General features: G+C 40.5%; 3 protein-coding genes across 6 annotated transcripts; 1 reads left to right on the top strand and 2 right to left on the bottom strand.

Annotated features, from left to right (window-relative positions):
- Positions 1–146: 146 nt before the first annotated feature.
- rpl18 (ribosomal protein L18) lies at positions 147–3,878 on the bottom strand. Its single transcript, XM_078094866.1, has 7 exons — positions 3,779–3,878; positions 3,059–3,145; positions 2,823–2,930; positions 2,272–2,370; positions 1,999–2,122; positions 940–1,009; positions 147–274 (listed from the first exon to the last, which is right to left on the bottom strand). The coding sequence occupies exons 1-7, from the start codon at positions 3,779–3,781 to the stop codon at positions 199–201; spliced, it is 567 nt and encodes a 188-aa protein (XP_077950992.1). The 5' UTR covers positions 3,782–3,878; the 3' UTR covers positions 147–198.
- Positions 3,879–4,360: 482 nt separating this feature from the next.
- Positions 4,361–6,431, bottom strand: LOC120811065 (mpv17-like protein). Of its 4 annotated transcripts, none has more exons than XM_078094865.1 (6): positions 6,335–6,431; positions 5,985–6,168; positions 5,444–5,818; positions 4,919–4,989; positions 4,786–4,815; positions 4,361–4,684 (listed from the first exon to the last, which is right to left on the bottom strand). In XM_078094865.1, exons 3-6 carry the CDS (start codon positions 5,775–5,777, stop codon positions 4,565–4,567), a joined length of 555 nt encoding a protein of 184 aa, XP_077950991.1. In that variant the 5' UTR covers positions 5,778–5,818; positions 5,985–6,168; positions 6,335–6,431; the 3' UTR covers positions 4,361–4,564. The 4 variants fall into 4 exon arrangements, with proteins under 4 accessions (XP_077950991.1, XP_040022123.2, XP_040022122.2 ...); XM_040166189.2 differs by having other exon boundaries at positions 5,444–5,787; positions 6,335–6,421; XM_040166188.2 differs by having other exon boundaries at positions 5,985–6,114; positions 6,335–6,415.
- An 878-nt stretch (positions 6,432–7,309) lies between these two features.
- Positions 7,310–10,508, top strand: c16h19orf85 (chromosome 16 C19orf85 homolog). The gene is made up of 3 exons (XM_040166171.2): positions 7,310–7,376; positions 7,847–8,036; positions 8,422–10,508. Exons 2-3 carry the CDS (start codon positions 7,849–7,851, stop codon positions 9,674–9,676), a joined length of 1,443 nt encoding a protein of 480 aa, XP_040022105.2. The 5' UTR covers positions 7,310–7,376; positions 7,847–7,848; the 3' UTR covers positions 9,677–10,508.
- The last annotated feature ends 236 nt before the right edge of the window (positions 10,509–10,744 follow it).

The following is a 10,744-nucleotide window of genomic DNA, read 5'->3' as shown; positions in this document are numbered from 1 at the left end:
GCTGATACCGCGGAGAAATTAAAAGGGTTGTAAACATTTCGGGATGTTGACCAGAAATCACCTTAGGCTAAAAGTCAGTGGCTTATATATTTAAAAAAATGGCACGCAAGCCCTTTCATTTAAAAAACACACCTAAGACAACTTGGTACAGTCGATCTTTTATTTGTATCAGATTGTATGGAAAACACAAGACACAGACTAGTTCTTGTATCCACGGCTGGCTCTGCGGCCACGAGCTCTCTCGAACTTCCTGCCCTTGGAGCGGATGTAGGGCCTGTGAAAAAGAGGAGAAGTTAAGTAGAAAATTCACCCAATACATGTTCAATTAATTTTGGCTTTGTCATGGTTGCCTTATAAATTTGAACCTAGGACACTATTCACAATCATTAACATGGGCCAAGAGCAATCACTTAAAAATGTCCCATCTTACTCGCGTGCTAACCACTCACTCAATGTTTCTGACAAAGCACTTATAGTAACTCAGACTTAGAATGGAACTCAGTGGCGTTGGGTTTCTATTCAGATTTTGAAAGGCAGTATCTGGAATTTTTTCTTAAATATACATATTTAAAGTATAGGGATTGAGCGTGACAGTATAGGCCTTTCACAAAGACATTTTACATTCAAACAATAGGAAGAGCACACGTAAATTGTATGTATATATATATATATATTATACACACACACACACACACACACCATTGCTTTCAGTGATTGAGTAAAGACCATGTTAGTTATACCTGTGCTTTGCTGTCGCTCAAAGTGTTATTACTTCTACAGTAAATTTGAATGATAGACAAAGATGTCAATGCCCAGATAATTTAAAATTTAATCTAGATCACGTGTACACATCAAATTACCTTTGATTTAAATTAGAATTTTTTTCTAGAAATTTGTTGGGATCTAATGCCAACACAAATACATCAACTATACACATACTTGGTGTGGCTGTGGGGAGTTCCAGGGGCTTTTCCAAAGTGTCTGTACACCTCTCTGCCTTTACGGGGTCCTAAAAAAAATAAAATAAAATAAACGTTCAGATTAAAAGCAGATACAACCGTTATACAGTGTCAATGTCAATCTTTATTAGTATTTCCAATTCAATTCATAAATGTCTTCCTACGTTATGCATATTTGAATGGAAGTACAAAATTCTCAAATTATATTTATTTAAATTTCAGATCACTAGCATTGAGAAGTGAGAACAAATACAAGATGAATTCCATTCAAATTCTTAATTCACTGGTATTTACTTGTGAAGAGACAATTAACAGTCTTTTTAACTGAGCAACACTTCTTAGGCCTTGAAGAAATTACAATATCCATCAGATCAGTATATAAGACACAATGTGTCTTTTGATCTGGTGATTAAATAAGATTATTTATTTTTTACTTTAAGGAATGGACGGATTCAAAAACCGATTAATAAAAGTCTAATTTAGACATTTCTCTAGTTCATTTTGGAGGGATGGCGAAAAGTTAACTAAATGTTTGGAAGACATTAATGTCAAAGTTGTATTCCTGCAGAGGCTAGAGGCTATTCTCTGCGAGGCTGCACGTAACGTCATTGCCGACTGGCTGTCTGCCTATTTTCATGTGAATGCACAATAACACATACAGTACTCAGTATTATCATGGCATTCCCCATGTTCCCCACAAGTGCCTCCTTAAAGCTAATGCATGTAACAGACATTGGTTTTAATAGATCACTCAAAATCATTTCATATAAAAAATACACAATGGATTTCATCTGTGCATGCAGGGTTGGAAATGCCAGGAAGTACCATGTGTGTATGTATATAATTTAACATCTGTAACCCCAATGGTAAACCTAATAGCTGTTCTTAAAAGGACTATGCTAAACTAACTTTGTAGTAAATGTGAACTGGATTTGTAGATACTGGTGGCCAAACGTCGCCCGAATTCACAGCGAGGGCTTACTTCATCTACTTTGATTTGCATCGTGGTATTATAGGACTTGAACTAATGTTTAGTTACCTGACAGCAGCACTGTGCCTTGTCCTTTGGGGGAAGCCAAAGCCAACTGGTCAAAGGTCATCACCTCACCGCCTGCTTTCAGGATTCTGCGACGGGCACCATCAGTTACCCTCAGAGCGCAGATCTGTGGGAGGACAAACAAGAGGTGAGGACGATCTCCGAGACGGTTATAGGCAACACAGCATTGAGACTGATTCAGTTGACTTGAATGTCATTTTATGTGGCAAAAACTAAACAGAAGTCCGCAAAAAAAAGGGGGGGGGGGGGGGTTACCTTGAGCTTGGGGATTTTCTGAATCCTGACATCATCAGTGACTGAACCCACAACAACAGCGGTTCGGTTCTCACGGCCAGGCATCTTCATCTTACGGATCTGGACGTTATGAAAGTAAAGTCAAACTCTGCACATACGATCACATGTCCGAACAACTGACGCAGGGCTGATACACCTTCAACATCAAGTCTTCTAATCTGTGCATAACATGCTAATTTTTTTTTTTAAACCAGTTATTTATTTCATAACATTTAGTTGCAATTTAGGATCCAAATTAACACTAGTTATATAAAATGTGCTAAGTCAAACCGAACTATCATTAGTCAAAGCTTGCATCAAATGTTTTATCAAAACATGTATCTTCAGTCCAATTTTAACTTTACATCTTTCGACTAAACTTTAATGACCATTTTTTAGGGTGAAACATTATTTGTTAAGTATTCGTCGTATTGATCTTGTACTCAAAACTGATCAGTCGGTTTTGATCTGTGCGCGGACAAAAACATTCAAACCCAACGTTCTCTATCAAAATGAGACATTTGGGAACTGACCAGGCGGGAGATGGAGAGAGGTGGCCTGTGGATCCGGCTCATAAAGAGCCTCCTAAGGATGACCCTGTTGAAAGGAGCATTTGAGCGGCGGGCCAAGAACCTGTACAACTGTGAAAAGAGAACATTTATGGATAAGAAAACGTGCAAGATTGGATGTTGGCTTAGAAAGATTTTTTTGTTGTTGAATATTTGTATTTTTGACAGTGAGGGAATCATAATGAGTAAATGGAATTTACCTTGACCAGGAGCCTCAGGTAGATATCCTGGCTCCGTGGCTCTTTCCTGTGCACCTTACGGTCCTTGTTGTGTCTGATGTCAACTCCCTTAAAAAGTAAATAGCAAATGGTGAGTTTTATAGATTAACAGCCAGCTCTTAAGAGGTATAACGCTAAGCTTTACAGAGACTATGGGCACCCCGGCTCCATTGCTCCTCTCACATTAAGATCTAACACGACAAACACAACGAGCAGAATTTGAATTGCCAAACTATAGCGAAAACTAAAACGTCTCTTGTATTAAAGCAACACTCAAGCAAACCGGTAACGTTGGCACAGGCCGGTTCACACGTTGACACACCACAGCTAACGGCTATCACGAGCGACAACGTCACAGAGCTCACGTCGCTTTGTGTCTGAATTGGCCATTTGGGAACAAACGGTCATTTTGGGGCAAAACAGATACAACGAACAACATATTCTGCCGCCCGAACCGCTTTTATAGCTCATTTGGAAGCGTGGACCGGCCGCCTGTACGACACCAACGTTACATCGGTAACAAACAGGGTACGCTAGCATCGTTCAATGATTCAAAATTCGGGAAATCGCGCCAGGATTATAAAGTAAATTATGTTTTAAACAACTAAGAAACGCCACTACGAAAATTAGATGTATTAATTTGAAGGATGATGGTGGATAGTTAAGTTATTGCAGTGAACATTTTCATCTAGCAGCACCTACCATCTTGGGCTCAGAGCGAAAAGGGAAACGGAAGAGACGAAGTCTCGCGATAAAGACTTTGCTGAAATCTCGGGTTTCTGATTGGTTGACGAACAGGCACTTCCTGCAGGCAGCGCCTCCAGTGGTTAGAGGAAAGTCTCATTACTTATTTGACATATTACTGTAAACAAATTCCCTCTCCTATTTGAATTTTCTGTGTCCCAAAACCATGACTGTAAAGCACACATTGTGAATCTAATAATTCTTTGTACTATGAAGAATTCTTTCTCCTATAAATGCAATATAGATTAATCTAATTAATTATTAAACTGATTAATCTTAACATTAATTACTAGGACCTTTGAAATTGCCTAAATTTTAATTTGTTAATTTTAACATTCTTACCATATGCTCTATACGGTCATATTGCACACTGCACTGTAATGGCATTCCATTTAAAATGCAATTCCGTCAAATATCTTATTTGAAGGAAAGAAATACGATCTGATTTAACATATTCTCCACAACATGAGGTTTCCAAAAATTACTTTCAGGTTGTTAATGACAGAAGAAGGCAATTAAAGAAAAGAAGAAAATAACATCTGAAAGGGCAGCTTTTATTTTGACTGGTTAAAAACATATGACAGCATCCTCAGAGTCATTCATAACACATGTAAAGTAATTAACAGCATTGTTGTTCTTTGTACTCTTAGAGAAATCAGAATTCACTAGAACATGAATACCAACAGCACTAAATCTAATGGAGCATGAATTCTGCCCTTAAATATACGTTTTCTAATGTCACAGTCATTCAGGTTTGTGGCCACTCTGCTCTCTGAGGTGACACAAGAAGATAGTGAAAGTCAGCGCGATGCCTCCCAGAAACACTGTCCGTGCCACAGGGGGGACGAGGGCAAAGTTCACTGCCTGAGATGGTGCAAGAGATCAAGAATACATCATTCTACATTTGTATATACATTTTTGTCGCCTGAAAGGGACTAATGATGTAATGAATAAGAATATCTTACCTGCATGGTTGACCAAAATACCACTCCAGTCTAGAGAAAAGGACAGAATATGTATTTATGGATACAAACTGGCAGACAGAGGGATATTTTTTTAGGGCATTAGGAATCAATCGCAGTCTTTGGTCAACAGCACCTTGTAAGATGTCCAGAAATTCTGTCTCCAGTCTTCGAGCAGGTCATCTTTGTTTTCTAATAAACTTAAACCTAAAAGATAGAGCTGCCTTTTAAATATTTCACTGATTCCATTGATCCATTTCAGATAGTATTGTTCAAGCGTTCAAATAATATGTATGGGATTCATAGTTTATGTTGCCAGATTTGCTAGTAATAATGTGACACTCACATCACTGTCATTTCTGAAAACAATCTATGCAATTTCCTAAAAAACTAAGCAATACATTCCAGATAACCATTAGTGTTTTAGGCAGTGAGTCAGATGAGCCCCAGGAATCCAGGCCACCAATTCAGTGTTCAGTACTAACACATCGGTTCTGGGTTCATATGGACGTAACTGTTTCCCCAATTCTAACCAACAAACTGTCGCTACCATTTATCATATCTTCTGATCAATATGGGATATTTTACACAATTGATAAAAGAAGTTATCAGTATTTTATGTAAGTGACCCAAATAACCTTTGCAACACAGGCCTGCTCACCAATGTAAAAGGCACTGATAGTGAGAGGAGCTGCGACCAGCTGATCCACCACAACCTTCCCTGTCACTGCCTTGACTCCGCCTCCGGGCAGCATCCTCTCCAGCCCTCGCAGCCAGTGGTAGTTGAAGTTGGCGTGGAAACAGAAGCCCACGGTTGCCACTCGAGCCGTCTGACCCCAGTCGATGGCGCCCGAATCCTCTGACGCGGATCCCGCAGCCGGTTTCCCACCCAGCACGTGCTGTTGTATTAAGTCGGCAGAGGCGAACAGCGTTGTGTATCCCAGGGTGTTACTGATGTACGGATGAGCCTTGATCGCAGCCCAGGCCCGGTTCATGGCGCGAAATCTGTCGAGTCAAGTCAAGCCGCTGGGAATGACTGATTCACAATATGGTATTTTAAGCGGGGAATGCTGTGACATGCAGAAAATATTGAGTCAAATGATCAATGATGGCCAGTATAACATGACATAATGTGTCACTCACTTTTACTGATCTAAAATAGTCTAATTTACAGCTTTTACCCAAGAAGAAGTTAAACCTACCTTTCAGTGTAGCTTTTCTCACCCCCTCCCTTTAATTCCCTCGCCAAATAAACACAAAGCTCTTTTCGGATTGGTTCTGTTGGACGAGGAGGAGGAGCTGAGATGAAGGTCTTCTCCCCGGGTCAAAGTTCTGTCGATGTAGAGAACGTGTGATAAGACCTTTATCAGCCCGCTGGGGAAGAGCCTGAGGAAATAACACGTGAAAAACGGCAACAGAAAGAAGGGGTCCCGTCGAGCTGTTTTACTCATTTTTCCACATGTAGACTGAATCTCCAGTAGTATCGCCAACTTTTTCATCAGAATAAAAGCCACATGAGTCGCCTCCTTGCAGAACAATAAATGCAACTCACCATTGACTTTTCTCACTTGGTGAAGTGTGGAATTTGAGACCACAGCCTTAAGGTCTCTGTGCGGCCCTCTGGTCAGAGGCACATGTGGTGTCGCTATAAATAGATGCCACTCCTGCAGCAACGCTGCTATGCTTTGAGTAAAGCACCAGAAGATGCACAAAAACGTCCCTTAATTAGAGTTTAGAAGGAAGACAAGTTGCGCTCTTGCATCGAATGGGGCAGAAAGGTGTTTGAGATAAAGCATCTTAGAAGAACTGTGTGAGATGTGTGTAACAACATTTTTTCGGATGGTTTCACTGACAACACTGGAAGTTTAATTTGCCATTCCAAATGCAATAAAAACAGCTTTACAAAATTACGATTAGGTTATTTTAAAAGTAAAATGTGAAAGCAAAAAAAAAAATGCACATAAACTTTCATTTACGGTATATCCTTCTGCAGCTTTGTGAAGAGACCAGCCTCTCTCTGCCACCACCTGCTGCCATAGATATTTCCAATTCTGTACGTGGAAGGTTTGCTATTCAATTGGAAAGGTCAATTAAAGCCAGTAGCAACCATCTTAGCTCTTCCCTCTGAGAATGTCATAATTAGGGCCAGAGTTTAAGCTGATCAATTAAGTGCTCGGTAACTGCCTCAACTGGTGCGTTTGTGTCTCCCAGTATTTAACAAGCTGCCTTTAGTGTGCATGGCGCACAATGGAGACGTGTGCCCACACCTCCAGGGCGGCTGACTTCTCAGATAATTGCCTCTTTCTTTTCAGAGATTCCCATCGTGTCTCACTTCCTCCACCGCAATCAATTAGCAAAGTGGTTTTCTATTCATGCTGCAGGGGGGGAAAAAGGTGAATTTGAATTGGGCGATTGTGTCACTTGAATTAATTTGTGCGCACACACACACACACAGACACACACAATACATGCAGAGACTTGCATCAGCAATTAAATCCCCACACCTCTCTTTCCCTCTGAGGCAACAGCTGAGACCTCGGCGCAGTTTGCAGAAAGATACGAGGACACACAGACGCAACCGGATGAGGAACAAGGTAAACAAGAATTTATTTCATTTTTAAATCGAGTCTAACTGGATGGAACAAAACTAAATCCAACAGTTGGAGTCTGTTTATAATGTCTGTTTCATGAACAATCATCTTGTGTAACAGTGATGATAGAGTAATGGCAGATTGACTGGGATCTTTTACTGGAGCAAAAGACACATTTTAAACCTCATAACATGTTGAAAGTAGATTATTTAGAAGACAGCTATGTGCTGTGAGGTTACATTTAATTTTTAATATTTATTAAATGCATTTTAAATGCTAGACATTTGTTACATTTGAACTGAAAGTGCAATTCACTTCCGATAAACATATTGAAGAATTTTCTCCCCTTTTTTCTCCTTTCATGTCTTTAACCGTTTATGTCTCATGCTGTTCAAACGTATCTCTGGACTCCGACTCTCTCTCTCTCTCTCTCTCTCTCTCTCTCTCTCTCTCTCTCTCTCTCCCTCTTTCAGCCATGCGCCCCTCAATCTCTGTGACTCTTGAGCCCGGTTTGGAGAGAGGAGTCCCGTGGGGTCGTGACCTCTACACCTTTGTAACTTCAGCAGCAGGTCACATGATGAGGACTCTTCAGAAACCCAGAAAGAACCGACCTTCCAAACGACAGGTCAACCACCGTCGCTTCCTGCACAACATGATCCAGAGGTGTGGAAGCATCAGACAAGCATGCCGTCAACTGCAGTACAATGTAAAACAGAAGAAAAAAAAACATTTTTGTTATTTTATAAGGGATTCTTTTTTCAGGCCCCTAAAAATATTTAAAATAAGAATCCCTCTCGGCTCCTCATCAGCGTGACGACGCTGCTTCATTTCAAATTTTAAAGTTTGACAATTTGGTAGATACATGTGTATATATATGTTTTAATAGTTAGATGAGAAATGGTATTTGTGCTAAGCCAAAGAGCTATCAATCTTTTCATCTAACCCTTGTTAAGAGAGTCAATCAACTTGTATTCTTTTGAAGTGACACAGAAACTAAACAACTTTTGTTCAACATTTCATTTCATTCATTGTCTGCTTCTCTCAACAGAAAGTTTGCGGACATTGAGGCAGCAAACCATCGGCTGGCATCTGCCCTTTGTTTTAGGGAGGAGGAACAAAACGCGTCCTCTCCGCCCTCCCAGCATCCGGAGACACTTGACCAGTCAGGTGGCCCACCGGGTTGTTATCTACAAGACCCAGATAAACGCACAGATGTAGATGGCATCTCTAAGACCGGGACTGATGTCTCAGTTGCCTCACAGGAAACAGAAATCAGTGAAAATAAGCAGCCAGATTCGACACATCTTTGGAAACGACACCAGAAATCACAGCGCGCCACCGGCACCGGTAGAAAGAACAACCACAACTCGGAGAGACAGAAAAAAGAGAAGGTGAATCCTCTATTGTCCTCATCATCGACGAGTTCCCCAAAAAGTGCAGACGATCACCACAGGGCAGAGCTTCTTGATAGCGAGTGTTATGACAATGAGAGCCATCGGAAGTCAGCCAACAACCTCTCAGAAGACTCTCCGTCCACTCAGCAGGAGTCAGATCTTCTCCAATTTAACCAAAATGTGGACACCTCTCCTTCCTCCTCTCCAGAGCTCTCTCCGCTGTCTCTAGACTCGTGTGACTTCTCCATCCAGATGTTCACAGACATCTCAACTCGCCTGCAGGCCCAGAAGAGCATTTCTGGCATTTCAGAGAGTCAGTGGACAGACATCTTGGATATTTTCAGTGTTGGCAGTAAGGATCCAGGAGGCTGCATGGATGTGGAGGCCTACTTTGAGAGTATCTGCGCATGCCAAGGGGACGCCGAGCAGGAAGTCGTTGCCGATGGATTTGCAGATCAGTCAGAAAGTTTGGGAAAAATATCTGAGATGGAGGACCTACGCTGTGAGACAGGTGAGTACAGATATCAATACCGTTGTCATGGAGATTGGGGTTCGACACCAAATCGCTTCCAGAGTCCTCGGAGGAGCTTTCAGGTACTCAAAGGAAACGGAAACCCTGCAGAGACACAGTTTAACCATTTCAAGCCAAACCAAGAGACGGAACTCGTCCAGGATGAGTTCCCCACACCAGTCGCCTACCACTACCACAACCAGCATCCTCAGGTTGAGAGTTCCTGTATGCTGGTAAACTGCGAAAATAACCAAAACCTTACACCGTTTGAGGGCGTCGCTCAATCCTTCTCTGTCCCGCTGCATAATCCAGAGTACCGCCCCATTCCAACGCCGCCGCATGAGGACGAGTGGCTTTTCACCGATATTTTAAAGGACAGGAAGTCACTGGACTGCTAGGAGAACGTGGGTTCTTAGTGAGCGGTTTGTTAAATGTTGAGGGGGTGAGACAGTGGAGTGTGTACGGACCATTGCTTCCTCATTTTATGGGACCAAGAACAATCCAGCATTTTTTATTCAAAGCATTACACGGGACTTTCTTTGTGATTTTTTTTTTTGTATCATATATCCAGAGAAGTTATTTGCATTTTGCCCTAATTGTACTTGAATATATTTCAGAATATCTCAGAATCTTTTGAATATGTTCACTGCCTGTTCAAACATTCTGGTTCAATCTCAAGAAAAGTCTTTGTTGTTATAATATAATATAAAATGAGACGCTTACACACTTCAGCCTTTACTTAAAAAGGGAGAGACACTTTTCTTCTTATGTTATGCAAATAACCTGCAGCTCAAGCAGCAACATGATCAAAAAGTACACCTGTATCACATATATTCTATGTACTAATATATGGAATAGTTTTCTATTGTATTCTGTATTGCATAGGGACAGCCCTTTAAATGTAAATGTATTATTGTGTTTTAGCTTCCTTACTGCAACGAGATCTGAAAGGACAGACATTCAACACATTGACAAATGTCCTTTTTTCAGATTAAACACAAATGACCGGCAGTAAATGATAATATATTTACTTAAATACAGTACATTGTAAAACTATTTGTATCAAGCTTTTTCTGTGAATATGTGACGATATGTAACAGCTGTTACTTGAGCTGTGTCTCAATCTGTGCATTGATTACAGTTGTGTTATTGATGAAATGTTAATGTTTAAAGTCGTGAGAAATTTTCGGAATGTCAAAATGTGAAAGATAAATGCTGTTATAACACTTATAACTACTCTTGTGTGTTGGCGTAATGGAGTACTCCAATATAAAAATATTCAATTACTACAAGTAATAGTCCAGCAGTAAAATTGTCATACATGTGTATTATTGGAAAATTGTACAGAAAGTATCAAGAAAAAGCATTTAATGCAGAGTAAAATGGCCTTCTTGAATATTATACTACAAAGAGTCATGCAGTATATCAATGGACTATTATTAAAGTTGCATTATTGCATAAATAGC

This window comes from Gasterosteus aculeatus, chromosome 20, assembly GCF_964276395.1.
Source record: "Gasterosteus aculeatus chromosome 20, fGasAcu3.hap1.1, whole genome shotgun sequence".
In the NCBI taxonomy this organism is placed as follows: Eukaryota; Metazoa; Chordata; class Actinopteri; order Perciformes; family Gasterosteidae; genus Gasterosteus; species Gasterosteus aculeatus.
The sequence above is the reverse complement of the archived record's forward strand: the minus strand, read 5'-3'. Positions and strand labels throughout refer to the sequence as shown.

Excerpts from the sequence above, each read along its gene's own strand:
- rpl18 (XM_078094866.1), bottom strand. Across the intron at positions 2,931-3,058 it reads ACCTGAGGCTCCTGGTCAAG|TTGTACAGGTTCTTGGCCCG; the intron begins GTAAATTCCATT and ends CTCTTTTCACAG. Across the intron at positions 2,123-2,271 it reads AGAAAATCCCCAAGCTCAAG|ATCTGCGCTCTGAGGGTAAC; the intron begins GTAACCCCCCCC and ends GTCCTCCCACAG.
- LOC120811065 (XM_078094865.1), bottom strand. The coding sequence starts at position 5,777 with ATGAACCGGGCCTGGGCTGCGATCAAGGCTCATCCGTACATCAGTAAC. Across the intron at positions 4,990-5,443 it reads TATCAGTGCCTTTTACATTG|GTTTAAGTTTATTAGAAAAC; the intron begins GTGAGCAGGCCT and ends TCTATCTTTTAG. Across the intron at positions 4,816-4,918 it reads ATTTCTGGACATCTTACAAG|ACTGGAGTGGTATTTTGGTC; the intron begins GTGCTGTTGACC and ends CCTTTTCTCTAG.
- c16h19orf85 (XM_040166171.2), top strand. The coding sequence starts at position 7,849 with ATGCGCCCCTCAATCTCTGTGACTCTTGAGCCCGGTTTGGAGAGAGGA. Across the intron at positions 8,037-8,421 it reads CTGCACAACATGATCCAGAG|AAAGTTTGCGGACATTGAGG; the intron begins GTGTGGAAGCAT and ends TTCTCTCAACAG.